Source organism: Harpia harpyja, chromosome 20, assembly GCF_026419915.1.
Source record: "Harpia harpyja isolate bHarHar1 chromosome 20, bHarHar1 primary haplotype, whole genome shotgun sequence".
Classification (NCBI taxonomy): Eukaryota; Metazoa; Chordata; class Aves; order Accipitriformes; family Accipitridae; genus Harpia; species Harpia harpyja.
In genome coordinates this window covers 1,635,575-1,662,347 of record NC_068959.1, presented here as the reverse complement: position 1 = coordinate 1,662,347, position 26,773 = coordinate 1,635,575, and the positions used below count along the sequence as shown (strand labels likewise).

Sequence of the window (26,773 nt, the reverse complement as noted above, 5' to 3'; positions counted from 1 at the left end):
GATGCTTTTGAAAGAGCAGTCCAGCATGTAGGTTGTGAAACGTGGACGTGGCATCCAGTGGGGCGTGGGAGCTCTCACTCCATCCAGCACCTCCCCTGGGGCTGCCTGCTGTGGTCCCTGCCTGCCAAGGGGCTTTCTGGGCAGTGGGCTGCAGCCATGGCAGATGTGCGTGCAGAAAAGGTGCTGCTGGGATGGTAGCATTTTAGGAAAGTTAACACCACCGGTTTGTGAGCAGTCTGAAGCTTCACTAGATGCTCTGATGAGCATTTGTGTCTGGGAGATTTGGTATGTTATATTTCCTGACCTCCTCTTGCTGTCTACATCTGGAGGGTGATAGCAGCCACATGTGCAACTGCTGCAGTGAGGAGGGGAGAGGAGGAAACCATGGGAATTCTCTGCTGTTTTGGCTGTTGACCAGTTAAATAAGACAGAGTCTAATCTGCCATTTAACTCCTGGCAAAGTTACTTGATTGCATCATATTTTCTGCTTTTCAGAACTCAGTTTGCTACACACCTCAGCCTGTGCACCACAGGCACACAGCACAAATGCTGGTGGCAGGTCATGGGGAAAATGGGCCATTTCATGGCCGTGTCACGCAGAAAATCGGGAGTAAGCTGCTGTTCAAATGTAAGCGGGTATTTGCCAGCTGGGTTTTGCAGAGCGCGGGAGCGGCCGTATGTCCAGCCCTGAGGGGATGCGTGGTACAGCGTATCCTCTTCCCTGGAGGTCTGGTTCTGCCCCGGGCACAGTGAGGGTCACGCTGGCGAGGGCACCCCGCCGGCCTCAGCTGGGACAGAATAATTTGCCTCCTGTTGAGCAATGACTCGATAGCAGTTTGCGCTGGGGGTGAGGCTCTTCGCCCAGCTGAGTTTACTGGCGCTGAGGTCAGAGAGATGGTGGGTCACCCAGACTGACCTCCCCGTGGGCACCACCGGCATCGGTGACACCCCAGGTTGCTCTACGCAAAGTGTCACTTGCAAACATAGCAGCAACGTGTGCCAGGGATACCCATGTCCCTCACCCCACTTTCGGTGCAGCGGCTCTGCTCTGCGTGCGTGACGAGGTTATTTTTACGCACTGGCACTGGGGCATATCCCTGGTTTTGTTCCCTTGGGTTTTAGCTGCAAAGCAGAGGGGATGTGCTATCTGCTGATCCACCAAAGCGACACGCTTGCTGGAGAGGGTGGTGGGGCACGTGTACTGCCTGGTTCGGTCCCGGGACGCTCCGGGCAGTCTCCCATTGCGGTGCTTTCCAGAAAGCAGAGAATTGCCTTTTATTGTCAAGTATGCAGCAACTTCTCATTTTTCAAGCTTCTCAGCGTGCTTTTCTACACAGCTGTCAGGGAGGTGAGAATGTGAGTCATTTTTCAGCTGATGAAAGAGCTGTGCCATCTGTCCAGCCCTGGACTGGGGTCTGAAGCTGAATTTGTTCTGCATGGACGCGTTCCCATTAGACCCAGATGTCCTCTGGTCGCGAGGCCAAGTGCTCCTGGTCAGTAGTAACTTCGTATTTCCTCTTTAATCTCCCCGACGCTTGCAGGCAGACAGCCAGGTGGACCTGGTTCGGCAGCATTTCTACGAAGTCTCCCTGGAGTATGTCTTCAAGGTGCAAGAGGTCCAGGAGAGGAAGATGTTTGAGTTCGTGGAGCCTGTAAGTGAGCACTCAAACCGCCTCAGCCTGCAAAAAATGGGGGTTTGCATGGAGAAGCTGGGGCTCGTGGGGAGCCGGGCTGCAGTGTGGGGCATCCCTGCAGTGGGATGGATGGGGGGCTCGAGCGTCACCTTTCAGCCCCTCTCTCAGAGGGAGATTTGAGGGGAGAAGGCACCCGTGTGAGCCTTGGGACACGCAGCCGTTAGCTTGGCAGCCACGCGCGTGCTGGAAACATTTCATTTTTTGCTGTGCAGGCATCTCTGTCATGGCGGGCTGGGCTGAGAGGCCTACTGGCAATTAAAAGAAAAATAGGCTTGATGGGGGGGGGGGGAAAGAAAGAACTGTAACTAACGTTCAGAAGGGAAAAAGAGTGCATGAGTGACAGAAGTACGAAAAAAAAAAGTTTTCTAAGATCTACCTTTGCTCTGGTGCTAAGTCCTTTAAAGCTCCTCCGGGAAGTGCAAAACCCCTGCAGCTCTTTGCAAAGGTAATTCCTGCTGACCGCAGAGTAACTCAGAGTCAGGAGAGGCACAACGCAGGGAACGGCAGCGTGCTGCCCGCTTTGCCCGACACCTCCCGGCTCTGCTCTCAGTGACCCCGGAGCTTGGGTGATGCAGGGAGGGGGGATAGAGCTGGCGGGGGTCCTGGGGTGGGGGCTTGCCTTGGCTTTGGGGGAAGGAAGCACAGACTCAGCTTTGGGGTCCATTCAGAGGAGGTTTTGAAAATGAAACGAGGAACAGGGCATCTTCCTAGGGACTGCCAGCAAGCCCCTCTGCCCCAGGGAGTTGCAGGGATGCTTCCCCTCGGCAGCGGTTTCTCTGAAAGCGGCTGTGGGTCTTTACTGACCGTCTTGATTCGTTTTACCCCAACGCAGCTGCTGGCCTTTCTGCAGGGGCTTTTCACTTTCTACCACCATGGCTACGAGCTTGCAAAGGACTTCAGCGATTTCAAGACAGAGCTGACAATCAGCATCCAGAACGTAAGTGTGCCATGTGCCTGTGCCACTGTGCCATGTGTCCGTCGCCGTGACTGTCCTGCAGAGCTAACTAACACTGTTGATATATTTTAATAAAGGTTTTATTCTCCTTTTTTCTGTATGCCATCAAGCAAAGGCTTTGACTGTGTTGTTGAAAGCAAATTCTTTTTTATAAATGACACTACATCATATACACGGCCTACATGGTAGTTCATTCCCTACGGCATACCAAATGCAGAGGCCCAGCTTCCCCAACCAGCGGGCAGATGTCGTTGCGTGCCCTGTGATTTTAGTGAGTGTTTCAAACCATTTTGCAAGTGTTTCAAAGCGCTGTTCATCCTGGGAAGTGCAGCACTTTTTGCCGTCCCAGTCTGTGGGCTGTGGAGCGCAGCCCTTCTGCCAGCTGTGGCTGTGTCCAGCGTGCGTGCCGCCCGCACGTTGGATGTATGTGCAGGGTTTTGGCATGTTGGCATTGCAGCTTTGCTTTCCTCTCTTGTTATAAAATTACTTTTTCTCCCAAGGATGCAGACTGGTTTCATTCTTTTGAAACAACTTTTTCACAAAACTGGTAATACAAACAACTTGCCAATTGTCATAATATTTTTCTTTTAGCTTAAATCCAGGCCCAGGAAGAAAACCTGTCCTGTGGCTGGCAGTGGGCTCCCCCAGTCCCATTTCCCACATGGGCTGTGGCGACCCAGCTCTGGGGTCCCACCCCTGCGTGGTGCCTCCTCGTTGCAGAGGAGGCCACGTTGGGTCCATGCATTGGAGAAGGCAATCCTGTTTTAATTTGCAGACAAGAAATCGTTTTGAAGGAACAAGGTCAGAGGTTGAATCTTTGATGAAGAAGATGAAGGAGAATCCTCACGAGCACAAAAACATCAGCCCTTACACGATGGAGGGTTATCTCTACGTGCAGGAGAAACGTAGGTGTCTGGGTGGCAGAGCTGCCTGCCGGGGCAATGTGGCGAGTGGGCACCTGGGGAAGGTGGTTTATCAGGGCATGGAGCATGAAGCTAATTCAGCAGGCTACAAAATCCGTGAAAGAGAGGGATTGGCCCAGTGGGTGGGGTATTAAGGTGGGAATGTAGGACCCAGGTTCTCCCTGGGAGGGACAATCACTACCAGTGTGTGATAAAAGTCTTTAACCTAAAGAGAAGGGGGGTAATAATGCTTAATCCACTTGCGAAGTCCAACGAGAACTGTAGGTACAGAAATCTGTCATGTTAAATGATTGTTAAACATAACAGGTTATTAATGGGAGGTCACTGAAACTGTACTAGTTCTGGGAATAAAAACTGCATTTGCTTTGTAGGTCACTTTGGGACTTCCTGGGTGAAGCATTACTGCACGTACCAGAGGGAATCAAAGCGGATCACGATGGTGCCGTTTGACCAGAAATCTGGAGGAAAAGGGGTGAGTGCCAACAGGCAGCAGAACTATGTCCTGAGGGTCTCTGTGGAGGAGCACTGCGTAGCTGCTGGCTGCATGCTCTCCTGGTGCTCAGAGGGAACCATTTTTAGCAAGGTGACACAAATGCAAGTGAAGTGGGTCAGATTCATTCTAGGCTGAGCGGATGCCACATGGGAAATTAACTCTGCACCTTGTTTTTAAAAAAAAAAAAAAAAAAAAAGAAAACCCCCAAACCCCACAGATCTTTGGAAACTGTCAGCTGTGCTGAGAGCAGAGCCAGTTTCCCAAGTGGACAGAGCCCCTTGTTTTGTGCTCCAGCTCCATATTCCAGCTGCTTCTGGGCTGAGACTGGGCCTTTTGCCTCTTGCTTTTAGGTCTGTCCTTTATTTACTTATTTCTGCTTGGGAGAGACCTTTAAAAGCTGAAGCATGCGCAGCTGCATCTTCGGTTCCACTCTTGCTGTTCCTGGGGATGCTGGGCACACGGTGGGTTGTGCATCTGCACCGTGCCCTGCGAGGCTGTGGCTGTTTCCCTTGGTGGAGGTGGTGGTCAGGGCTGGGAGCGGAGTGGGGTCGTGCCACGTGCACCCACCATGCTCCAGCTCCGTGGGTGCCTGCTCCCCAGTCCCTAGTTCCTGCTCCAAGGCCTGGAGGAGAGAACCTGTTCATTATTTAGCTTCTTTCCCAATGCCTATGACTTGGCCAATGAAATTGTTTTGGTTTAGACAGAGCCACGGGAGAGCCTGGAGCTCTCTTTGGCCCCGAGGGGGTGTGGAGGAGCAGGGGAATAGTGGATGTGGGGTGTGGGGGGCCAGCGCACACCATGTGCCCCACTGCTCCTGGGGCAGCATAAGCCCAGCCGTAGCTGGGACTGGCTTTGCTCCTCTATACAGAAGGAACAATAGACCCCCCCAGAGTGTTCCCGGCTGGGGCGGTTGGCAAACATTATCCCCTTGCAGGGGAGCACCTCAGGCAGCTGGACAGGCTGCCGCACAGCTCCGTGCTGGCAAAGGGAGCCGTCTGTGGGGAGGGCAACTTTTAAAATTAATTTCCTCTTGCCTCGGAGCATCTTCATTATACCTCGGCATTAAAATATCCCAGCCCTGTAATCATCAGCGGCTGCACTGTGTTTCATGTGGTCTCTTCCCATTTTACGGCTTCCCCTGCACCCCGGGGCACGGCCGCTGCTGGCACAACCGTGAGCCCTTCTTGTGCAGGGCAGAAGCCCTGCTCCAGTGCGCCGTGGCACCCACCGCGCCAGTGGGGCTGCCCGCCCAAGGTCTCGTGGCTTGCACGATCCTGGCATGAAACGCTACCTATGCTGGGGCAGGACTACCGGGGCTACAGAGTCTATCAGCGATGACCAGCACAGGCGTCAGAGCGTGGAGCAGCCCAGGGGCTTGTGGCCGCGCCGCCGGCGTTTCGGGGTCCGGCCGGAGCAGGTGCCAAGCGACAGGCGATGTCGGTGCTGCAGGAGGACCCAGCGCTCGTGGGTCACAAAGGACACCGTGCGTGGTGACACACTCGTGAACATGCCTCGGGCTGTGGCTGGAGCCGGATATTAGTGGGTTTGAAGCGGGGGCATTCCATGAATACCGGGCGGGATGTTCGGCAGCTTGGGAGCAGCCTTGTGCCAGCAGCGGGCCAGGCTGGGGAGAACCGGGTGCAGGTAACCTCTGCTGAACCCCAGGGAGAAGCCCTGCAGGGAGCTCTCTCAGGTCTGTCTTCTCGGGTCTCTTCTGGGTCCAGGAAGGCTGGACATGCTTCAAGAAGGAAATTATAAAGGCGCAGGAGCAGGCTGTCCCCATGTGCCGAAAGACGAGCCGGTGGGGAAGAAGACCGGCCTGGCTGAACAGAGAGCTTTGGCTGGAACTCAGGGAGAAAAAAGTTTATGACCTTTGGAAGAAGGGGCAGGCAACTCAGGAGGACTACAAGGATGTTGTGAGGTTATGCAGGGAGAAAATAAGAAGGGCCAAAGCCCAACTAGAACTTCATCTAGCTACTGCTGTAAAAGACAATAAAAATGTTTCTATAAATACATTATCAACAAAAGGAGGACTAAGGAGAATCTCCATCCTTTATTGGATGCAGGGGGAAACATAGTGACGAAGGATGAGGAAAAGGCTGAGGTACTTAATGCCTTCGCCTCAGTCTTTAATAGTAAGACCAGTTGTTTTCCGGGTACCCAGCCGCCTCAGCTGGAAGACAGGGATGGGGAACAGAATGAGCCCCCATAATCCAAGGGGAATTGGTTAGTGACCTGCTACACCACTGGGACACACACACGTCTGTGGGGCCAGATGGGATCCACCCGAGGGTCCTGAGAGAGCCGGCAGAAGTGCTCACCAAGCCACTTTCAATCATTTATCTGCAGTTCTGGCTAACTGGGGAGGTCCCAGCTGACTGGAGGTTAGCAAACGCGACTCCCATCTACAAGAAGGACAGGAAGGAAGATCCAGGGAACTACAGGCCTGTCAGTCTGACCTTGGTGCCAGGGAAGGTTATGGAGCACATCATCTTGAGTGCCACCACACGGCACGTACAGGACAACCAGGCGATCAGGCGCAGTCAGCGTGGGTTTATGAAGGGCAGGTCCTGCTTGACCAACCTGATGTCCTTCTGTGGCAAGGTGACTTGCTTAGTGGATGAGGGAAAGGCTTGGATGTTGTCTACCTGGACGTTAGTAAAGCCTTTGACACTCTTTCCCACAGCATTCTCCTGGAGAAACTGGCTGCTCATGGCTTGGTTGAGCGTACTTTTCCCTGGGTAAAAACCTGGCTGGATGGCCGGGCCCAAAGAGTGGTGGTGAATGGAGTTAAATCCAGTTGGCATCCAGTCACAAGTGGTGTTCCCCAGGGCTCAGTACTGGGGACAGTTCTGTTTAATATATTTATCAATGATTTGGTTGAGGGGATCGAGTGGACTCTTGGTAAGTTTGCAGCTAACACCAAGTTGGGCGGGAGTGTTGGTCTGCTGGAGGGCAGAAAGGCTCTACGGAGGGATCTGGACAGGCTGGATCGATGGGACGAGGCCAACTGTATGAGGTTCAACAAGGCTCGGTGTCAGGCTCACAACAACCCCACGCAGCGCTACAGGCTTGGGGAAGAGTGGCTGGAAAGCCGCCCAGTGGAAAAGGACCTGGGGGTGCTGGTCGACAGCGGCTGAATATGAGCCAGCAGTGTGCCCAGGTGGCCAAGAAGGCCAACGGCATCCTGGCTTGTATCAGAAATAGTGTGGCCAGCAGGACTAGGGCAGTGGTTGTCCCCCTGTACTGGGCACTGGTGAGGTGACACCTCGAGTCCTGTGTTCAGTTTTGGGCCCCTCACCCCAAGAAAGACATGGAGGTGCTGGAGCGTGTCCAGAGAAGGGCAACGAAGCCGGTGAAGGGTCTAGAGCACGAGTCTGATGAGGAGCGGCTGAGGGAACTGGGGTTGTTTAGTCTGGAGAAAAGGAGGCTGAGGGGAGACCTCATCGCTCTCTACGACTACCTGAAAGGGGGTTGTAGTGAGGTGGGGGTCGGTCTCTTCTCCCAAGTATCAAGGGATAGGACGAGAGGAGATGGCCTCAGGTTGCGGCAGGGGAGGTTTAGGTTGGATATTAGGAGGAATTTCTTCACCCAAAGGGTTGTCAGGCATTGGAACAGGCTGCCCAGGGAAGTGGTTGAGTCACCAGCCCTGGAGGTATTTAAAAGACGTGTAGATGTGGCACTTAGGGACATGGCTGAGTGGTGGACCTGGCAGCGTTAGGTTAATGGTTGGACTTGGTGATCTTAAAGGTCCTTTCCAACCTAAATGATTCTGTGATTCTATGTTTCTAAATATGTTTCCTGGAAAAATGGTGATGTCAGGGAACAGGGTGGTCAGCCAAGGTGTCATCAAGAACAGCACAGAGAGCACAGAAAAGTGGCCATCTCCAGGAACTTGTTCAGAATTCATCTTCTGTTGAGTCATCAGTGGATTTTAAAAATTGCAGAAGGAGCAATGTCTGTGCTGGCAGGGACGGAGCAGGGATTTCCTCCAGCAGAGGACAGCAGTGCACGCGGATCCTGCCGGATCGCTGCTTGGCATGTGGAAATCCAGTACAACTTGGATGCAGATGCCTGGATGGGAGAATGGTTTTGTTGTTGCTTTGTTATATAATAAACATTTTAAGACGTGTTTGCTCCCGTTAAGAGTTCTCGTGTGCAGAATGCTGCCAAAAATGCAGCCTGGAGTGAAAATTGACAGCCAGGTCTACGATGCATTGTTCAGCAATGGAAAATAAAGCTGACTTTGCCCAAAAGTTGTGGTCCAACACTCCCTGCCTGCCTGAAGCGTGGGTCACGTGAAGCTTAATGCACAAATTTAATTGTGTGCATTCTGAAAGGAAGTTTCGTTGTGAAAGGTTTTGGACTAAACATGTTTGCAAGGGTGAAAAGACAAGTCCTTATGTCAGATATATAAACATATATTTCTAGCAGGCTGATATTGCCAAATCCCCCCAGGTTGGAACACGTTCATTGAAAGCGCAGTGGGTGCTGGGGACAGGCACACGGTTGGTTGATTGTTCTTGGCCTTATCTGCGATTTTATCTCTTCTCAGGGAGAAGACGAAGCTGTTATCCTCAAATCTTGCACACGGCGGAAAACCGACTCGATTGAGAAGAGGTTTTGCTTTGATGTGGAAGCTGTTGATCGGTGAGTACCAAGGGGCATCGCAGCCTCGGCGTACCTGCAGCCCAGGTTGCCGAAAGAATGTGCAAGCTGGGGGTTGCACTAGCCATGCATAGGAAAAGGTTGCACTCATCTGTACTTGGCTTTCCTGGGTAGTTCTTGTGCAGTTTCTGTGTTTTTCTCCTCCTTTAGTCATACCCTCTGTGAATGGAAAGCATTAGTCCATGGAAACACACTTCTCCCTAGTGCTTCTAGCCAGGTGCTCTTGATATATTCAGTTAGTGCTTTGGTTTACAAGCTGTCGAGTTTACTCAAGTCTCTCAAACTTTAATGGTGTTTTAGCACTTCTGCAATCTTTGGCGACGTAAGGTAAATGGTTGCAAGTATGGAAAAGATGCTCTGTGGGTGTTTTGGCAGGGATATGATGCCTCTTTCCAGCATTGGGTGTGTGTTGGAATAACTTCAGCTTTTGTGCTGGAGAGTGGCTGTTGCTGGTGCACTATGGATGGGCGATAATGGAAGTCCAGCTTGCACCTCCAGGCACTTTACGTTCACTTCTTTTTCCTGAAGGAGTAAAATGCTTTCTGATGTGATTTATCACGTACCAGCTGAACCAGATGTATGTGTGGATTCAATCTATAGCGCCTAGGAATGAGGGCCTGTTATCATATCTAATTAGCATCACGCATGGCTTGCATATATAAACAGGAAAACCAGGCTGGGGTTGCTATTCCAAGCGGTATTAGTCACTGCCTCATATCTTCCTTGCTGCAGGAAGTTTACACGGCTTACAAAAGCTCACTCCAGAGTCACTGAATGTCTGTGCCCTCCCAGTTGTGTGCCTGTTCATGTTCCAGCTGTCCTCCCCTCCCCTGGCCACTGCAGGAATGCCCAGGAGGTCTCAGGAAAACCCGAGTTTGTCAAAACCCAAGGTGTTGAATAACGCTGGAATAACCTGCAGTACCTTCCCCTGCCCAGCCTATGCTTCCGCAGAGTTTTGCTGCCAGCCGCTCTCGCTGCCAGCCCAAGGCAGGGAGGGGTTGGGGTGATGGAGCTCTGCCTGTGTTGGCTGAGGGATAAGATAACCCCGGGGCTGCCTCCCGCTCTCCATAGCTGTGTTTTCCTCCAGAAAGCTGCAGTATTTTTGCTGACATGGGGATTTTTTTCCTATGCCTTGAGGATATTTTTTCTTAATGTGAAAATCAAAATAAAACTGGGAGGAGGAGAAGCCAGCCACCACAATAGTTTTCTTCTGCAGCGTGTTCAGAGGCAGCTGAACCTTTCCTTGATGTCTGGAGCCTGCTAGGCATGGGATCAAGAGCTACTCCAGAAATATGCCTACTAAATGTAAATAATGGCAGGGGAGTGGCAAAGGCGGGGAAACCTGAGAAATTGCTCATTTCATGTACACGTTCCTGCTGCAAGAGATTGCCTCTGCCCAAGAGGACAGCGAGAGCAGAAAACATGAAATAAAAGGCTGGTTTTCCCCCCAATATACAGGCAACTCTGTGTATTTTTGGTATCAGAATTTGTCATCAGTTGTCTAAAATAATGGTTATTTCCGAAATAGTTAAGCTAAGAGGAATAGCAGGCAACAGGTTTTGCCATGGCCAAAAGAGAGTGTGGTGTGCCCACCCTGTCTCCCCCTGACTGGGATAGCCATGCTGAGTGTTGGGAGATTTGGCACCATCAGGGCTTCAGGTGATGCTGTCAATGGCCAGGGTTTGCTGGAGATCACCTTCACCTTGCCTGGCACTTGTGATTTGGCCTGTTTTACGAAGCGGTGTGTATCGAGGAATGGTTTCCTTGCCAGCCTGGGATTATCAGGGATTGGCAGCATGTGGATGCCACCCTGCAGCCGTCCTGCCGGAGTCTGTCCTGGCTTTGCTGCGTGGCCCTGGGGACCATGGGCGACCTGGAGCTCCTTGTGCGGAGGTGCCTGGTTGGAGCCAGAGGTGCTGGGGCTCACCTGGGCACCACGGGGAGGGAGAACTGTGCCTGCTGGTCGGGAGCTCAGCCAGGCTCGGGCAGCAGGAAGATAATGCCTTTGGAGGCATTGCTTTCCATTTCGTGCTGGAGGAGATAATCTCTGGCTTAAGGACCCAAGCACAGGCAAAAACTTCAGCCCACACTCTCCACCCAAGTCTGCTGACCACAAATGATAGGATACCTTTGACCAAAGGCTAACTGGAGCAGTGTCTGTGTCTGTTTTCGCAGAATGGAGAAGGCTGGTTTGTGTAGTGGGCTTTTTGTCTCGGGCTGGTTTTTTTGGGGGGGGTGGGGGATGGCTTTTTGTTTTGTGTTTGTTTATTGTTTCTACTAATAGAGAAGTCAGAAACTTGATGTCTTGTTCTTCAGCCCCATGCAGGAAGTCTGGATATGATTAAGAAAAACATCCCCAAGATGCTTTTCTGTCTCACATATGTACTGTGTTTTGACTTACAGCAGTTTTCCCCTTTGTTTTCTGTATGCAACTTCTAAATGAGAATTAGACTTGTAGCCAATGTCCTGCAAGAGTCAAGTATCTCGTAACTTGATAGGTTCATGCAGTCACCTTTCGTTAAGCCAGCCCAGGAGAACACTGTGATACTGAGAAAACCACATGCATTTGTGGTGTTCAGAGGTAAGGGTGAATAATGCCACCGGAGTGCACTCCTGAAGTTTGAAACTGCCTTTCAAAAGGTTAGCTTGGAAATAGGTGGATTAAGAGAGCAGGAAGATTTTTCTGTACACATCGCTTGCTTCCTATGGACAATTAAATTGGATTGTCCCTTCTGAAGTACGTGTGGACCGAGAATACACTGGGCTGCATGTGTGCCTTCCTCAGCTAGAGCAAGGGGCATTGCTTGCTGCTGTGGGTTTTGGCAGATTTCAGTTGGTGTGTTCCCTCTGTATCTTCCCAGATACGCATCGCGTTGGTGTTTGGTCGGCTTTTCTGGGCTGTCTGCTGCAGACCCCTCCGGAGCAGTGTCACTCACTAGGGATCCACGGGCTCTGGGTTGAAACCTGTGACTGTGCAATGTACAAAGCCCATTGATGCCTCCAGCGGTGCTCGATATGTGACCGGTCGCTGCCTCCCAACATTTGTGTCCAAAACATCTCTTACTGCTGCAACAGATTACACTTAAATAACCTTGCAAAGGCACCTGCAAGCCGGTGTCCGCGTGGGGCTCTGCGGTGGGTGCAGGTAGCCCGTGCTCCACTGCAGTGTTGCTCTGTGGATTTCAGCGAGTTACTTGCGTGCCTTGGTGCCATGGGGGCAATGTGAAGTCCACTTTCTTCCCAGGCCTTCCTAGAGCCTTAGTTGTTTGTGCACAGAGTGGCTTAGTTACCAGTTTGTTTTATTATGGCCTGACAAGTTGTGTCCATCTTACTAACTGGGGTAGGAGGAGGAAGGAGCGCCGGTGGTGCTTGGGGCCAGGGTTATTCCTCTGTCTCCTGCTGGAGCTGGCAGTATAAAACCCATATGTAGTTATAGTTTGCTTCTGTATCAAATCCCGTGCTAACAAACAGCCACACACACATATAAGTACATACGAGGAAATTTCACTTTCTACTCAAGTCTTTTTATCTCCTACCACCATAAAATTTGTGTAGCTTTTCAGGCTCTGTCCCTACTAACTTGCACGGTGTTGTAGGATGCAGTGTAATCCCAGTGTTGTGGTGCTGACACAGACACAGGAGCGAGGGGACCATCGTCCAGGTCCTGGTTTGCTGTACAGCCTAGAGGTGGCAGCCTCGGCTGGTTCTTCCCCGGTTATGTTCATCAGCACAGAAATGGGCTTGTTGTCAGTGTTGCATTTTGGGAAACTGGTATACATGCAACGTGGGGTGCAGGCTTGGAGCTTTTTTAATAACACCCAGAGAAGCTGTTGCTTGTTAGGGGGGAAAAAATTTTGTTTTTTCTCCTGTAAGAATGATTCAGCACTACTGAGCTGAAAATCTTAAGCCTGATCTGTCATTACAACATTTCTTCCTTTTCTTGTTGTCTGATAAGGAGATGCTGAAGTTCCCAATGCTGAAGACTGAAAAGCCGTGGTACAGGTGTTTCTGAGAGGTCTAAGAAATCCCTGACACTGCATTTGCAAATAGTTCTGATTTTCAATGTGGGAAGTTAGGTATATTTTATTGCTTTGTTACAGCAAAATTAGCCCCAGAATGGTGTTCTAGTGTCTGGCTGAAATACATTCCCAGTGTGATGGATACTGTGCTTTACTGTTAATGCTCTTTTTTTCTGACTAAACTTATTTGTAGTCTCTATGCATTAAATCAGTTTTGTAAACAAGGTAAACAGGGATGACAGCCAGTGTCTTACAAAATGAGCCTTAGGAGGAGGAGTATCTTGTTTGGCTGATGACAAAGGCTTTGTAATTTACGATAATGTAGGTCATTGCTCTGGGCCAGGAGCGAAGTGCTTCTAATACCAATTGGCTTTTATGGGAACAGGGGGTATTCAAAATTTGGGGGTTTTGGTGTCTTAGCTGTTCATAAAGGCAGTAAATTCTGCACATAATGCCGTTCTCCTGGGCTACCGCCTGTGAGCCCCCAAGGTGGCTGGCACCGCGCTCGGTCGGGCTACGCAATGGTTGGCATCGGGGTGGGTGAGCTGCGATGCACCTGCCCAAGCATTTCCCCGACCAGATGGTTTTCAGTAGGTAGGTTGTTGGCCTTGCTCTGGGTACACACTTTACAGATCTGCGTATTTCTTTCTGAGTGCCACCCTGACTGCGGCGGGGCATGCTCCCGGCTTCCCAGCGCCGGGGCTGGGCGGCCACCCCACCTCTGCCAGTGTTCCCAGTGGCCGGCCGGCGGCTCTCGCCGGTGCTTTGGACGGCACGTGCAATACAACTTGTACTTGTTCCTCTGCTGGTGTCGCCTTTCCAGTGACCTTTTAAACAAAGCGATTCATGGGGTTTTCACAGGCGCGCTGGCAGCGAGCAGATGAAGCTCGTTCACCCCTCGGCAGCCACGGAGACCCACCTCGGTCCCTGCCCTGTGGAGCGTGCTGGCGGTGGTTGTACTGACAGTGCTTTAAGCTTTACATTGACAAGTGAGTCTTTCTGAATTCAGGAACAAAGTCTCCCCCTTATTTACATCTTTTCTCATCTTCTTTTTGGGGCCACGTCTGGGTGCTGGTGCCTGGACCAGCACCCCACAACTGTGGGGTCCTGCCTGGGGTGCCAGCAGTGTGTGGGTACATTGCTCTTCTCAGACCGGGACTGCAAACTTCTCCGTGTGTTCAACTCCGCTCAGCCCTTGAGACCCTGTTATTAATCCGCTCTCGTGTTTTTTCATTCAGCAGTTTAGATTGTCTCGGTATGATAAGCTGCTACGGGAGTTGAAAGTTCTTATCTATTTCTATTGCTTTCATTATTTGTTTGTTTTTCTGGAAGAAGGAAAAGCTATTGGACTTTCTAATTTTCTCTGCGTGCTTAGTCATAGCTCCTTAAAAGCAGGCTGTTTCTCACAAAAGCTGAGATATTGAGAAAATTCAAATTTCCTGTATGGTCTCGTATGGAAAAATCTCTTTAGTTTTTAGATTGTAGCATATTGAAAATATGCTTTCTTGCAAAGTGTTTACCATGTTCTACTCTGGTCTCATGCTCCTGCATCCACTCAGTTTAGAAATAGATTCCTTCTGATCACAAAATGTCCTATTCCCCACCTTGCATCCCAGAAGAAGGCAAAGGTTTTTGGTGCCTGGAGGTTGAAATGTATGATGCAGCATCTAGTAATGAATGAGCAGGTCCTTCATCTTGTTTGCCACAACAGTTCATGTTTGTGCATCTTAGCTGTCGGATCCAGGAGGGCGTCCTGCTGTCCCGATGCGACAGTCTCGGGGCTGGCTCAGGTGGGCAGACCCACCAGGGTAAAGGAGGCTCCTCCAGCGTGTGTCTGTGTGCATGCCACATCAGGCTTTGGGAGGGGATATGAGCCACCCAACAGCAAAATCTAGCTAAGCTCCAGTATTCAGGATCATTTGTGTGTTAGGTGAGGGAACAAAGACAGATCTGTTTTGTTTATCTTTTGGGAAAGGAAGTCAGAGAAGGGCCTTCCTTGTCTCAGGCTCTACGCTGAATAATTGAGATATCTGTAACCGAATGAGCACGCTTTTGGAAATCGTTGATCTTCAAGGAAACCCTGTGAAAATGAGGCTGGCTGCAGGCAGTGAGTCGAACACGGCTGCATGTTGATAGCATTAGTAGGACGCTGTTTCAGCGCCAGCCATACTACCTGACTATTAAGCACGTGGTACCCCGTGGGCATCGTCCAAATAAATAGTGAATGAGGCGTAATGTGTGGGGTGCATTTTAAATTTATCACAACTAGGAGGACAGCTCTGCTCAGGAAAGTGGTGCAATGGATGCCTTGGCAAATGAACACTGTGGGAGGAAATGCAGAGCTATTTGCAATGTAAATAGGTTTTTAATTCAGTTTCACAGCCCCTCCCCTCATGCTGTTAAATAAGTTTGACTTTGAAGTGAAGCCCAAAGAGTTGTTATCTGCTCAAAGGCAGAACAAACATTTTCATGTTATCACCTTTTTGCCCTGCGCATGAGGGAACCTGGCATGCCAGATACCAGTATTGTCTCCCTAGGACCTCGTTGCTTCGCTGGGAGTCCAGTGTCGAATTTACCGTGAATGAATGGTTTAAATTTCTTTGTTTTAATGTCTCGACTAAAGAGACAGAAATCCCAGTATTTCGTTTTCCTGTGTCTCCCTAGTTGAGCTAGAGCCTTCCCAGGGCTTTCTGCCTGGGATATCTGTGCCTTCAGCAGCAGCTTGCCTTAAGCTCAGACTTAAGCCCTGGCTGGAAGGGGTGCAGCTGAGACCTCTGGTCACCCAAGGAAAAGCCTGCTCCTGCCGTGAGGGAAGGATTTGCTGTCAGCCTGTAGCCAGTGCCACTGCAGCTCCTCAGGTACCAGGGACTACTCTTGAATCTCTTTGCACAACAAGGACCTTTGTTCAGTGTTTTGAAAATATTTGGTGTTGGATGTTGAATGTTTTGTGTCTCAAATGGGGTGATGGTTAAGTGGTTTCCTCTTCTTTTCAAAATGAGTAAACTTCCAAACCACTAAGCTGGTGAGTATTGACTGACTCACCAATGGGATTAGCAGAGATCAAACATACTATGTCTGGTTTACTTGGACCTGGGACTGTTGCAAGCCTGAATGCACGGCTTCTGCTGGTGAAACAGTGCTAAGCTGCTGTGCGTGTGCCGAAAGCCAACTGTTGGGTTGGTTGCATGGGGAGCGTAGTTAGGGAGAAGGGTTAATCCTTTGTTCCTTGCTCGTAGGTACCACAGAAGCGACAGAAGATGGGCCAAACCCTCCACTATGAGAGCCCCTGTTAATGTTTTATTTTCTAACAGAGGATTGGCTCCTATCAAGGACCAAATGACTTTTGCAGAGTGTTGTTGCAGCTCACATTCTCCTGCTGAATCACTTTTGGGAAGTGCAAGTTAGAAATTACCCCTCTTCCCAGGCCTTATCAGTTTTTGAGCATTTACTACCAAAAAGAGCCTATGTGCTCTGCTGAACGCTGTCCGCAGGCGGTTGGCAGCTCCCGAGGTTAAATCACTCTTCCCACCTTGTGCCACAGCAGCCCGGTGCCCCGCAAGCGGTGATCCTGGCTCTCCGCTGCCTTTCTGGAGCCGCTGTGCTTTGCCGTGGATGGGAAGAGCAGCGTCAGAGGTTCTCTGCTGTCGTACTTTCAAGGGATGAAACCCCATGAGCATTACTGCAGAGGGAGCACCCATAACCGCCCCGAGCACGCCGAGTCGCGCAGTGCTCTGGCCGTGCCTGCATCTCCCCCGTTGCCAGGGCTTCTGCTCACTCTCCTCCTACAGAAATAGCTGCTGTGCTCTGCTAATGCATCTGAAAATAGCCTGGGAGGAAGCAGAATGACTAGACCAAACAAACAGAACACATCTCGGCTGTCTCACTGAGCCCTGGGCCTCTGCCTGGTCCCCCAGGTGCTGTGCGGGGTTTGCTGGGAGCAGCAGCGGGTCAGATACAACCGCCCCTTTGGTGGCTGGAGACCCGTACCCAAAGGCGCAAGGCTGAGGAGGCATAGGGCTAGCTAGGCTTTTTGTGTGCAGATCTGCTGGCTGCGAGATGAGCTGGGATGTTGAGGATGGAAAGCCTGACGGCTTGCAGCCAAGTGAGATGCAGTAAATCGTCAGCCCATGACACGACCCGTGGGAGTACAGCGTTGGCTTTCGCCCTCTGCGGCATGTTCCTCTCTTGTGCAAACACACAGCCACACCTGAAGTTGTGCAAATACTCTCCACCGTGTTAAATCCATCGTGACCTTGGTGGTCATGCTTATCAGAGCCAGATAATTAAGTTTTAACTCCTTGGATGGAAAGGGCAGTCCAGGAGTGGACTTAGGGTCCACTTACGAGTGGTGGAGGTGCCGTTGGCCCTGGGGCGAGGGCTGGACTGGTGGTGTCCCCTAGCTCCCCGTGCTTGCTTTGCTGGCACTTGGGCCTGTTCTTTCCCCTTCTCATTAAAATAAATAAGCCAACACAGCGTTCTTTTTTGGAGGCTGGATTTACAGTGCAGCTGTTGTGTATGTAACACAGGCAGGGCCGGGCAGGACCAGCCGGTGCAGGAGCGAGCACCCTGGGGCACCCCGGGACTCCTCGCAGCGCTCCGCTGCAAGGCTGCTGGCAGGGGCACACGGACCAGGATCGCATCGCTGCCGTTGCTGCATGTAACATCAGTGTATGGATGCGGTCAGGGAAATGGAGCAGCCCTGCTGGCACAAACGTGTCAGGGATGAAATTCTTCACGCAGCAGAAGGTCCCCCCCACGAGCCGATGCTGGGGGTGGTGGTGGGATGGGGGGGGCTGGGATGTGTGGGTCTCCTGCTTGCTTGGTTACCTTCCTTGCCTTCTCCTGCCATTGCATGGACGTGCTTCGCCCAAGCTCAGGTGAGCTGTCTGGCTGAAAGCCAGAGGAAGAATTTGGCATCCAGCTCTCTTACACTAAAAACACTGAAAATGGGTGTCGATTGTTGGAGATATCCTCTGCTCATTTACTGGTCCTGGTTAGGACCTGCAGGGACATCCCTGCAGAGGTCAGGCTGGGCTCAGCCCCATGCTGCTGGGGCTTGGCGAGGAAGAAGGTTCTCCTCTTTCTCTCTCTCTCTCATGGGGAATTTATCTTTGTCGTCTTTGTTTTCCATCCTGCAGTTTATTTATGGTGTTCCCTTTGTCTCCACAGGCCCGGCGTGATCACGATGCAGGCACTTTCAGAAGAGGACCGAAGGCTGTGGATGGAAGCCATGGATGGCCGGGAACCGGTGAGCAGAAATATTAGTGAAAAAGCATTGGAGAAAATTGTGGAGAGCTTTTCGTAGCCTGGGGCAGATTATTTGCTGCGAAGCAGGCTGTCACGCAGCGCCTGCCAGCCGGTGCAAGAGCTGTATCCGTGGGGCAGCTCACGCCTTCTGCCAAGAGAATAGTTTAATCCCTTGGTTAAATATTTGAGGTAATACTGTATCTTCTGTGCTTGGATTGCTTGAAGGTGCAGTGGAAAGGAGGAGGGTAGGCTTGGCCAGCACAAACACGCTGCTGTGCTGTGCTGAAAGGAAAACATGGCAAAAAGAGCAGTGGAAGAAAATACGCTGTAGATTTCCAGGGCTTTTTGAATCCTGCAACTCATCTGGCAGCCGTTTCTGGGTCCTGCAGAGAATGGCAGATTTCGTATGAGCGGAGGAGGGCAGCCCCTGTTCCCCGTACTCAGCGATAGCCTCCTCGCTGCTGTGTTTGCTCCTGCCATGCCAAAGCTGCACAGGCTTCCTCACCTCTGGAAGGGATTATGGAGGTTTTCAGAAAACTCATAGTTGTTGGGGTTTTGTTTTTTAACGCGTATGCAAACTTTACTGCTGAGCTTGAAGAGTTTCGGCTGGTTCTGACTGGGTTCCTTTGGAGGAGTGCTGGTGCGGGCACCGTGCGTCGGTGGCGCGGTCCTGCCCGGTTTCGGTGTGGCGGCCATCCAGCAATGAACGGCAAACTCAGCACCGCCGAGCAGCCTTTGTACTCAGAGCGAGACTAGACTGTGGGCCTCTGTGCCTCAGCGTGGCCAAAAGTGTAGCAGGATACGAAAAGAAACTTTGCGGATAGCTAGAGCAGCCAGGGCTGTTACGGGACAGCCCGTACATTTTTGGAATAGGTGTCTGTGCTTCTGGGCTTGAGTCAAGCTCTGGCAGTTGGAGGAGAGTCCATGTGGGGAGCAGGGTGTCCTGTCCCAGCACCGCCTCACTGCCACAGACTGGTACTGGTTTGAGCAGATCCACTCCCACCCCCGCCAAATCAACGAAAAGGTCCTTGTTTGTCAGAAGAATGGTTCATTAAAGCCAGGTGAGACGTGGACACATGCGGGCTGTTCAGTGAGTGCTGGAAAGCACATGCTGGTCTTAGTCAAGCAACTTGCTTTTGAAATGTGCAGTGGTTCTGTATGTGTGAGGGTGCTGCTGTGTATTTCAGGTAAAAACATTTTATTGTGGATTACAGCCAGGTCTCAGCCTGGAATCATAGATCGAGTGGGTAATTCAGGTGGGATGGGACCTCAGGAGGTTTCTAGTCCAACCTTCTGCTCACAGCAGATTACTCGGGGCATTGTTCAGTTGGGTGCTAAAGACATCTGAGGAAGGCGACTGCTCAGCCTCCTTGGGCTCCGGCTCTGCTGCTTGAATGTCCTCCTGGAGGAGAGTTTCTCCTGATACCCAGTCTGAACCTCTTCTGTTTCAATTTACACCTATTGTCTCTTGTCCTCCTGCCATGCACCGCTGTGAGGAGCATGGCTCTGTTTTTCTGATGCTTTCCTCATAGGAAGGGTGCCGTCAGGTCCCCACAAAGCTTTTCCTTCTCCAAGCTGAATAAAACCCACTCCCTAACAGGGCACGTGCTGTGTAGCTTGGACCTACCTCTGACGGTCATCACAGCTCTCTGCCACCTTGGTTTCCTCCCTGCAGCAAAATTGTCCTTCTGGGACAAAAATGCTCAGTTACACCTGCAGACGTACAATTTCCAAGAACAGGCATTGTGCGGCGTGCAGGCACAGAGGCAAAAAAGGACTGAATGTGTGTTGTGTGTGTGGGACGGCCTCTGCTCCCTTTTTCTATCATGTGTTGAAAAGGTACCCTTGTTTGGGAGAGCCAGCCTGCTCCTCCACCTTGGGTCTTGACCTGGGTGGCCCTGCCCTGGGGCAGCTTTAGTGGGAAGACACTCGGCTGTAAGGCGTACCAACCTTTCCAGCTCCAGCGTGCAAGCTGTCTTCTTCCCTCCTAAATTAACCCCTACCTTGATTCTGGTGGCACCTGGAGGCAGGATAGTATTTTCAATTTCTTCAGAAACAAAATGTGCATTTTTGCTCCTAGTCCGAATCAAGCCTTGTCCTCCCTTCAGCCTGCTCACCTACTTCTCACTGCCTCACCTCCGCTGAGAACTGTCGTTGCAAGGATGCGAAAGCCAGCCGCCTGCAATGGGAGCTGCATGAATACAGTCATCCAGTTGCATTTTGACCTGCTGATGTTACCAGGATTTGGCACAACAGCAGAGCCAGTCTGTTAGGATCGGGTTGCAGAAGCACAGCCAGAGATTTTGCGTGCTTGTAAAGTGCTATACCTGCGAAAGCTATGAAGTAACCAATGCAGGACTGCCTGGATTATCCTGTTTCAGAACCTGGTTATGTGAACTCCTTCAAAAACACACAGGTCTTCGTGCTGTCGCCTGCATATTTCTATTCTTCCCTATCATGCCCATCAGCTTAGGGTAGCCTGCTCATCCAGCACGTCAAGGATCGTTGCTGCACATTAATGCAATACCTCATGGCACTTAAATGCTAATGGTGTTTAAACCTGGCCTTCCAGGTGTGGTGTGGGAGCCATGGGAATGAAGCCTGTATGGAAATGGATCCAAGAGACATTTTACTGATGGAGATGGTGCATGTTGACAGACAAGGTAGCTCCTTGTCCTCAGTTATCCTCCTTGATCCATCAAAAGTGGAGTTGTTGGTCTGTTCTGTTTGGGTTCTTATCTTGCAACACCAGGGTGTGGGATGTTACCTGCTCTGCAGAGATTTCCTTGAGCAAGAGACAAGGATTTAACCTTTAGACTCCTGGAAATGTCCATTCTATGCTTTCACTATATTTTTGTAAGCAAAAAACCCCTACTGGAAAGAATGCCTGCTTTTCCTTTGATTTGAATATTGAGTGTGGGAAAGATTGGCACAGTGGGGACAGTAATTCCATGTGCAAATTCAGGCTGTGGAGAGATTAAAGTGGACTGGAGTTTGTTTCTTAATTATAATTAAAAAACTAAAACCAAATGTTGTATTACATTTTAATAAGATCTAAACATAGAATGTGGGCTGCATTAGCCAAGACATTTGTCACAACTTGAAAAGATTTATTATATATCTCACAGTCAAAGCAGTCTCCAGATAGCTATCATCAGTCTGTTAACTCTTACCACTTGTTGTTAATTTGGCTAAAACCCCTGTGTTGACTTTGGGTTTTCTTTTACGTTGCAGAGGCTGGAAATAGGAGAAAATACTAACTCCGTAACGGAGCAGTTGCATTCATTTTTGTTAGGATATTCAGTATAAGTTTCCTATGCTTTTTCTCCTCTGGTGATGCAGTTTGCAAATGTGGTGGAGGCCAGAGTGATTCTGAAACTTCATTAGAGCCTAAGTCAAGAATAAAAGCTGTATTGGCTCATAGCGGTGGCTGTGGTAAGCTGTAGGATTAAGAGAGGCGCAAATTAGGCTGTTTGTTTTGTGGCAAAGAACTGAACAAGATAAGCATTTTAGTAAGGTTGTGGCTTTGCTTGCCAAGTCTGCAGCGAGCATGCCAGCCAAAAGAGAGACGTTGGAGTCAGCAGTTCCCGCTATTACCTTCCGAGCAGGTTGGTAATCTTAGAAATTATTCTCACATCAGTGAGGGCAGAAGTGGGGTACTGGGTTTGGAGTGTTTGGGACATGAAATCGTTTCTCCACGAAAGTGAGCCTCGCAATGTAAGGGTATGTAGAGTGTTAAGGATATGAAACATGTTAGATCATATCCCTGTTGAGGTGTATTAATCCATTGTCAGTAACCTTGAGTGGTGATGGAGAAGTTAGTGTTACATGGCAAATGCAACAGCCTGTGATCCTGTCAGAGGAAATAAGACATGGATGGGATCTGAGCAGTGCTGTTCTGGCACTCACATCATGCTGCCCCTTGCTCTATTTCTTTTGGTTTTCTTTTTTGTTCTTTAAAGCAATACAAGTCTATAAAAATACAGCCAGCATTTCATATCGGAGTTGGTTTTGTTAGTGCTGTACAGCTGAGTGCACCACGGGCTGGGGTTGAGCAGTCAGTCTCATGCCCTTGCAGGGGAGGGAGGGAGGACTCTGAAATGGAGACACATCAACGGTGCTTTCTCCTTTCCTTTTCCTCCCCTTACCCTCTCTTCAGTTCTTTGACATAATCTGCAAGTTTGCAAAGGCAAGAACAAAGTCCCTTGCATGCTTCAGGAAGCTTGAGGCTGGTCCCTGAATGGAAAGGCAGCTTGGCAGAAGCTGGTGGGTTTTGTCCTGGGACCTCCCAGGGGTCAGACCTGTCATACTGGAGGGGCCCTGTTGCTCTTGGCGCTTGCATGACGTAGTCCTTGTGTGATGAAGCTCCATCCTCTGGAAAGCAAATGAGGTTTCTGCTCCCGTTCTGGAAGGCAATTCCAGGACCTCACTGCTCTGACGTCTAGAAACCTTCCAGGGTTTCTCACCCACCCAGGTTTAGTCATGTCTGCTCCTCCGAGTGAGGCCACTGGGCTGCACGGCCATTGAGCCACGTGAAGCTGAGTGCCATGGGGGACAGCTGAGCGGTAGCGCCTGTGAACCTGCCCAAGAACTCGGAGCCTTTCCTTGGTGGCGGCGGGTCCCATACTGCCCCGTTTTGCAGGGTGCCAAGGGCTCTTGCTTGCAGCCAGCAAGGAGCTCGGGGGGATCGGACGTATCACGGTGGGCACGAAGGACTCCATTCCCTTTCCGCAGCCGCGTTGGAGCTCCTGGCCACGACCCGGCTCAGCAGAGCCCACCTCCTCCTCGGCTTCGCGGCTGCGAGGGCCACCCTGACCCTTGCCGGGGCCGTGGTGGCCGCCCTGGCCATGTTGCGTCTGGGGTGTTTGGCCTCACCTCCGCGCTGGTCGCGCTCCTCGTGGGCGCGCGGGCGGCACAAAATGGAGCGGGGCGGCGTGGGAGGAAGGCTGCGTGGCTGCTCTCCACTAGATGGCAAGCTGAGACCAGCCTGCTCATTGCACTTGTGCCCCAGCGGGGGCCACGGCAGCCCCCCTGTGCCCCCAGGGGCTCTGCGGGCTGCCTGGGGCTGCCCTCGCCCACCCGCCCGGGGGGGGCTGCGGGTTTGGGGGACCACCGTGCCCCCCCCCCCCCTCCACCGCAGCCCTGCCGCCCAGCTCCTGCGCTCGGCCAGGGCCGTTCGTGCCGCACGGGGTGGGGAGAGCGCTCGCTTCCCAGTTTCGTCCCCCAAACCGGGGCGCAGCCCCACATCAGAGCCGCTTCCCTCCTCCGTTCCTCTCTCTTCCTCCTCCTGCTGCCCCAAAACGAGCAGCTGATAATTTTGGGGGCGGGCAAGTGTTTCATGACGGTAAACTGAGGCGAGGTGAGCGCAGACCTTCAAAACTTGTAAGGTCTCTTGGCTTCTCCCTCCCTCCTTCCCCAGCCATGGGGGTCCTTCCCCTCTCCTGTCCCTCCATGGCTTCCAGGCCTGAGGCTGGGCATTCCCATGGTGACCACCGCCACCATCTCGTGTCGCTCCGGTTTGGGCCTGGGGTGTCCTGGGGGCCCTTCCCGGGGTCCCTGCGGCAGATGCCCGGGTGCCCTGCTATGGTAGGGCCTGTGCCCCCCTCAGAGCCGGCCCGCGGCGATGGTCGATTTGGTTTGGTGAAAGAAACAGGAGCGAAATAGCCGGCAGCTGGCAGCATGGCCGCCGTTCCTGGCGACCGCCGGGCAGCAGCCTTCCCCGTGGCATTTCCCCCGCTCCGGGTCTCCAGCGATTCCTCCGCGTGGGCCGCACGGCGCCGGGTGCGGCGGCCCTTCTTCATCAGCTCCGGCCCTTCTTCATCGTCAGCTCCGGCCGTGCACCGCCGGCGGTGGGATGACGGCCACCAGTGCGGCGTGCCGGGAAAAGCCGCTGAAGCTCCCACCGCCGCGGTCCCGGTCCCGGCCCCTCGGCCGCGCTCCCCGTCGGACAGCTGTTCGGTGGTGCTGGAGCTCCTTCGGTGTTGCTGCTCTGGAAACGTAGCGTTGTGTTTTTGTAGCAAACGCCAGCGTTAACAACAAAGCCCAGCCTCGCATTCCTGTCCAACGTGCAGCACCCTCGCCTCCCGCCTCCTCCTCAGATATTGCTTCTGGGAATTCTTTCCGAAATTGTTTTTCGTTTTCCTTGTCTAATTATACAAAATGGTGAGAGATTAATTTCCCAGTGGAAATGATGTCTTTTGAACTCAATCCAGTGCTTTCAACCTCGGCATTCCTGTCATTTTGGCTCATTCAAAAAATAAATTAACTTGGAGGACTTCAGTCCCGACACCCGTGCTGCCACGGCACCAACCACATGCCTTCCCAACCTTCTCGGATTGCGCCGGGACTCACTGGAAGCTGCAGGTCTGCTTTGTCATTTTAATTCATTTCATCTCCGACTCCTCAGAGGTCACTTTCTTCTACTATATTGGTTTTGGTACTGCACTCGTTACCTCTGTAGCTAAGTGTTTCCAGCAGAGCTTGAAAAACCCTCTTTGACGGAGACGGGGACCAGCGGTTTGTGCTTTGGATGCAGTGTTCACAGCTGCTGCCGCACCAGCATCAGGCAGGACTGAGAGACCAAGCACTTTGGTTACTGATCATGTCAGCAGCACTTTTCTCTGACGATACTGACTGTAAATTGGTAGTCACTGAGAAAAGTGAATTATTAGAGATGGTAGAAAAACCTTCACCCAGAACGTCTTTGACGACAGATGGTGGTGCTTGGCTGTTTGCATGGGAGAGCCTGTGGGTGAGGTGTTGGAGTGATCATCGTGTTTGCTCCTCCGATGGTCTCCACGGTTTGGTCCGTGTCTGTCTCTTCAGCTTGTTTCCTCGCAGCCTTTTCCACGCTGATCTTTTTACCCTCTCAATCCCACAGACGTGTGTTTCTGTGGGCTTTCCAGAGAAGGATGGTTATTTGTGTATGCTTTATCTTGCAGTTTTTTCATGGCCTTCATCCTGTCTGGGTTTGTTTGCTTATGGCAAATTCTTTCTTTCTGTTCTGTTTTCCATGACCTGACTCATTCTAGTTGCTGCTTCTCCATCTCTCTGTCTCTCTGTCTTTGCTGAACAGAACATTTTTTCCCCGCTCTGCACCCTCTCAATCTCTAAGTTTCTTTTGTTTGCTTTTTCTGTTCGCCTCTAATCTGCTCTCCGACCCAGACAACCTAGTGAACTTTCCCTGAACCGAAGCTGCAGTCTTGCCCGTGCTCTCGCACCGCCTGGGAGCATCCGAACTGCCTCCGAGAGCAGCACCTCTGTCTCGGTGGAGGTACATCACGTGCAGCTGCAGTGATGGCGAGCCCCACTGCTGGCTTGGCAGCAAAACCTGGCCCAGGGGAGCTCCTGCTTGGCTTTTTTGTGACCCACAGTTCAAGATTTTTGCCCCCAAAAGTTCTTTGTTCTTTTTGGGGACAAGGTGGTAGAAGAGGATCTTCAGAGAATCAGCCTGAGCTTTCAGACTGAATGATAATTTGTCATGTTCCATGTTAGTTTTTGTATCACGTGCTCTTACCACTGTTCCCTTCTTCTCCCTCTCCTGTTTTGTAACTTATTTTAAGGCTATAATAGTAGTAACTTTACATTGAGTTTATAAGCTTTTTTTTTTGTTTCTAAAGTGCTTAAGCCAGTGAGGTCCTAAGCCTTGACTTCAGGCTTTTATGGTTCCAGCAAATGCTGCTTCAGTGGTTGATAGCTTACACAGCCAGAATCACTGCTGCTTCAGGCTGACAGTTTTTTGTCCTTTGCTTAAGAAGCTGTTTGGGTCATAAGGAGAAGGATACTGAGAGAAGCATTCTAGATCGTCTTAAAAAGAGAAAAGAGCCCTCTGGACTGCTTTTACACACCTAAAAGTGCTATCCCATCCACTTTCGGAAAGTTTGTGACCTCTTCTCTTTCTTCTAGCTCTTTTGTTGGAGACGTTGAGGAGCAGAGCAGTAGCTTCTGTCTCTGGTTTTCATCTCTTGTGCATGAATGTCTCGTCATTTCTTTAATGCATTCTTCGCTGCAGCCAGCTTTGCCACGGCACTCTTCGTTGTGGTCTGTGCTGCACAAATTTGCAACTAAAGTTGGGCTTTACTTGGAGACTAGGGCGGTTGGTCCCATGACACGAGCTGGGTTTCGCTCTCCCTTTGGGAGAAGGTTTTGGTTCTGCTGGGGAAGCGTTGGCAGCTGTCTGTCTCCTCTTGTATTATCTTGCTGCTGATACCCACTGAGGCAAACTCGCAGAGGAGTGAGGGCTGGGGATTTAAGCGTAGGTCTGGTCACACATCCACAGGACGTCGTAAAACACACATCTTTGGTGTGGGACACCCACCGACTCTGCTGCAGCACGTGTTTTTCTTTTACTTTGGTTCAGGCGAGGAGGTGAGCATTGTGGCGAGAGGTGATCTGAGTTTGCAGAGTCCCTGGGGAAAGGTGGTTAATTGAACTTGAATTGCAGCGTGCTGGCGACAAGTGCGGTGTGTGTGCAAACAGGATAGATCAGCTGACATGCGGCAACTTGTTTGTAAGCCTGGGCCTGGACAGGCGAACCAGCTTAAGAAAAGGTTGCAGAGTGGTTGCATTAAGTGATTTTTGTTACACTGCTTCAGGGTGAACCCGGCTGTCCACCCTCCGGCTGCATCTGTCCAGCTGTGCTGGCAGCCTCTGTGGGGAGGCACAAAGCACTCGATTGGAATGAAAGACCAAAGAGAGTATGTTCGCTTTCCTTTTCTCTCTGCTCTTACGTCACCTCTGCTTAGAATTATTTGAGCAGACAATTCAAGAAACAT

The 26,773-nt window shown here is 51.3% G+C and overlaps 1 protein-coding gene across 4 annotated transcripts in view; it reads left to right on the top strand.

Annotated features, from left to right (window-relative positions):
• The window catches only part of ARHGAP26 (Rho GTPase activating protein 26), a 155,300-nt gene that overhangs the window by 28,147 nt on the left and 100,380 nt on the right, over window positions 1–26,773 (top strand). For all 4 annotated transcript variants that reach the window (XM_052816225.1, XM_052816224.1, XM_052816227.1 and 1 more), the window contains exons 6-11: window positions 1,542–1,652; window positions 2,527–2,631; window positions 3,425–3,554; window positions 3,944–4,044; window positions 8,621–8,715; window positions 17,922–18,000. In XM_052816225.1, coding sequence (XP_052672185.1) covers window positions 1,542–1,652; window positions 2,527–2,631; window positions 3,425–3,554; window positions 3,944–4,044; window positions 8,621–8,715; window positions 17,922–18,000 — 621 coding nt within the window. The remainder of the gene's footprint in view (window positions 1–1,541; window positions 1,653–2,526; window positions 2,632–3,424; window positions 3,555–3,943; window positions 4,045–8,620; window positions 8,716–17,921; window positions 18,001–26,773) is intronic.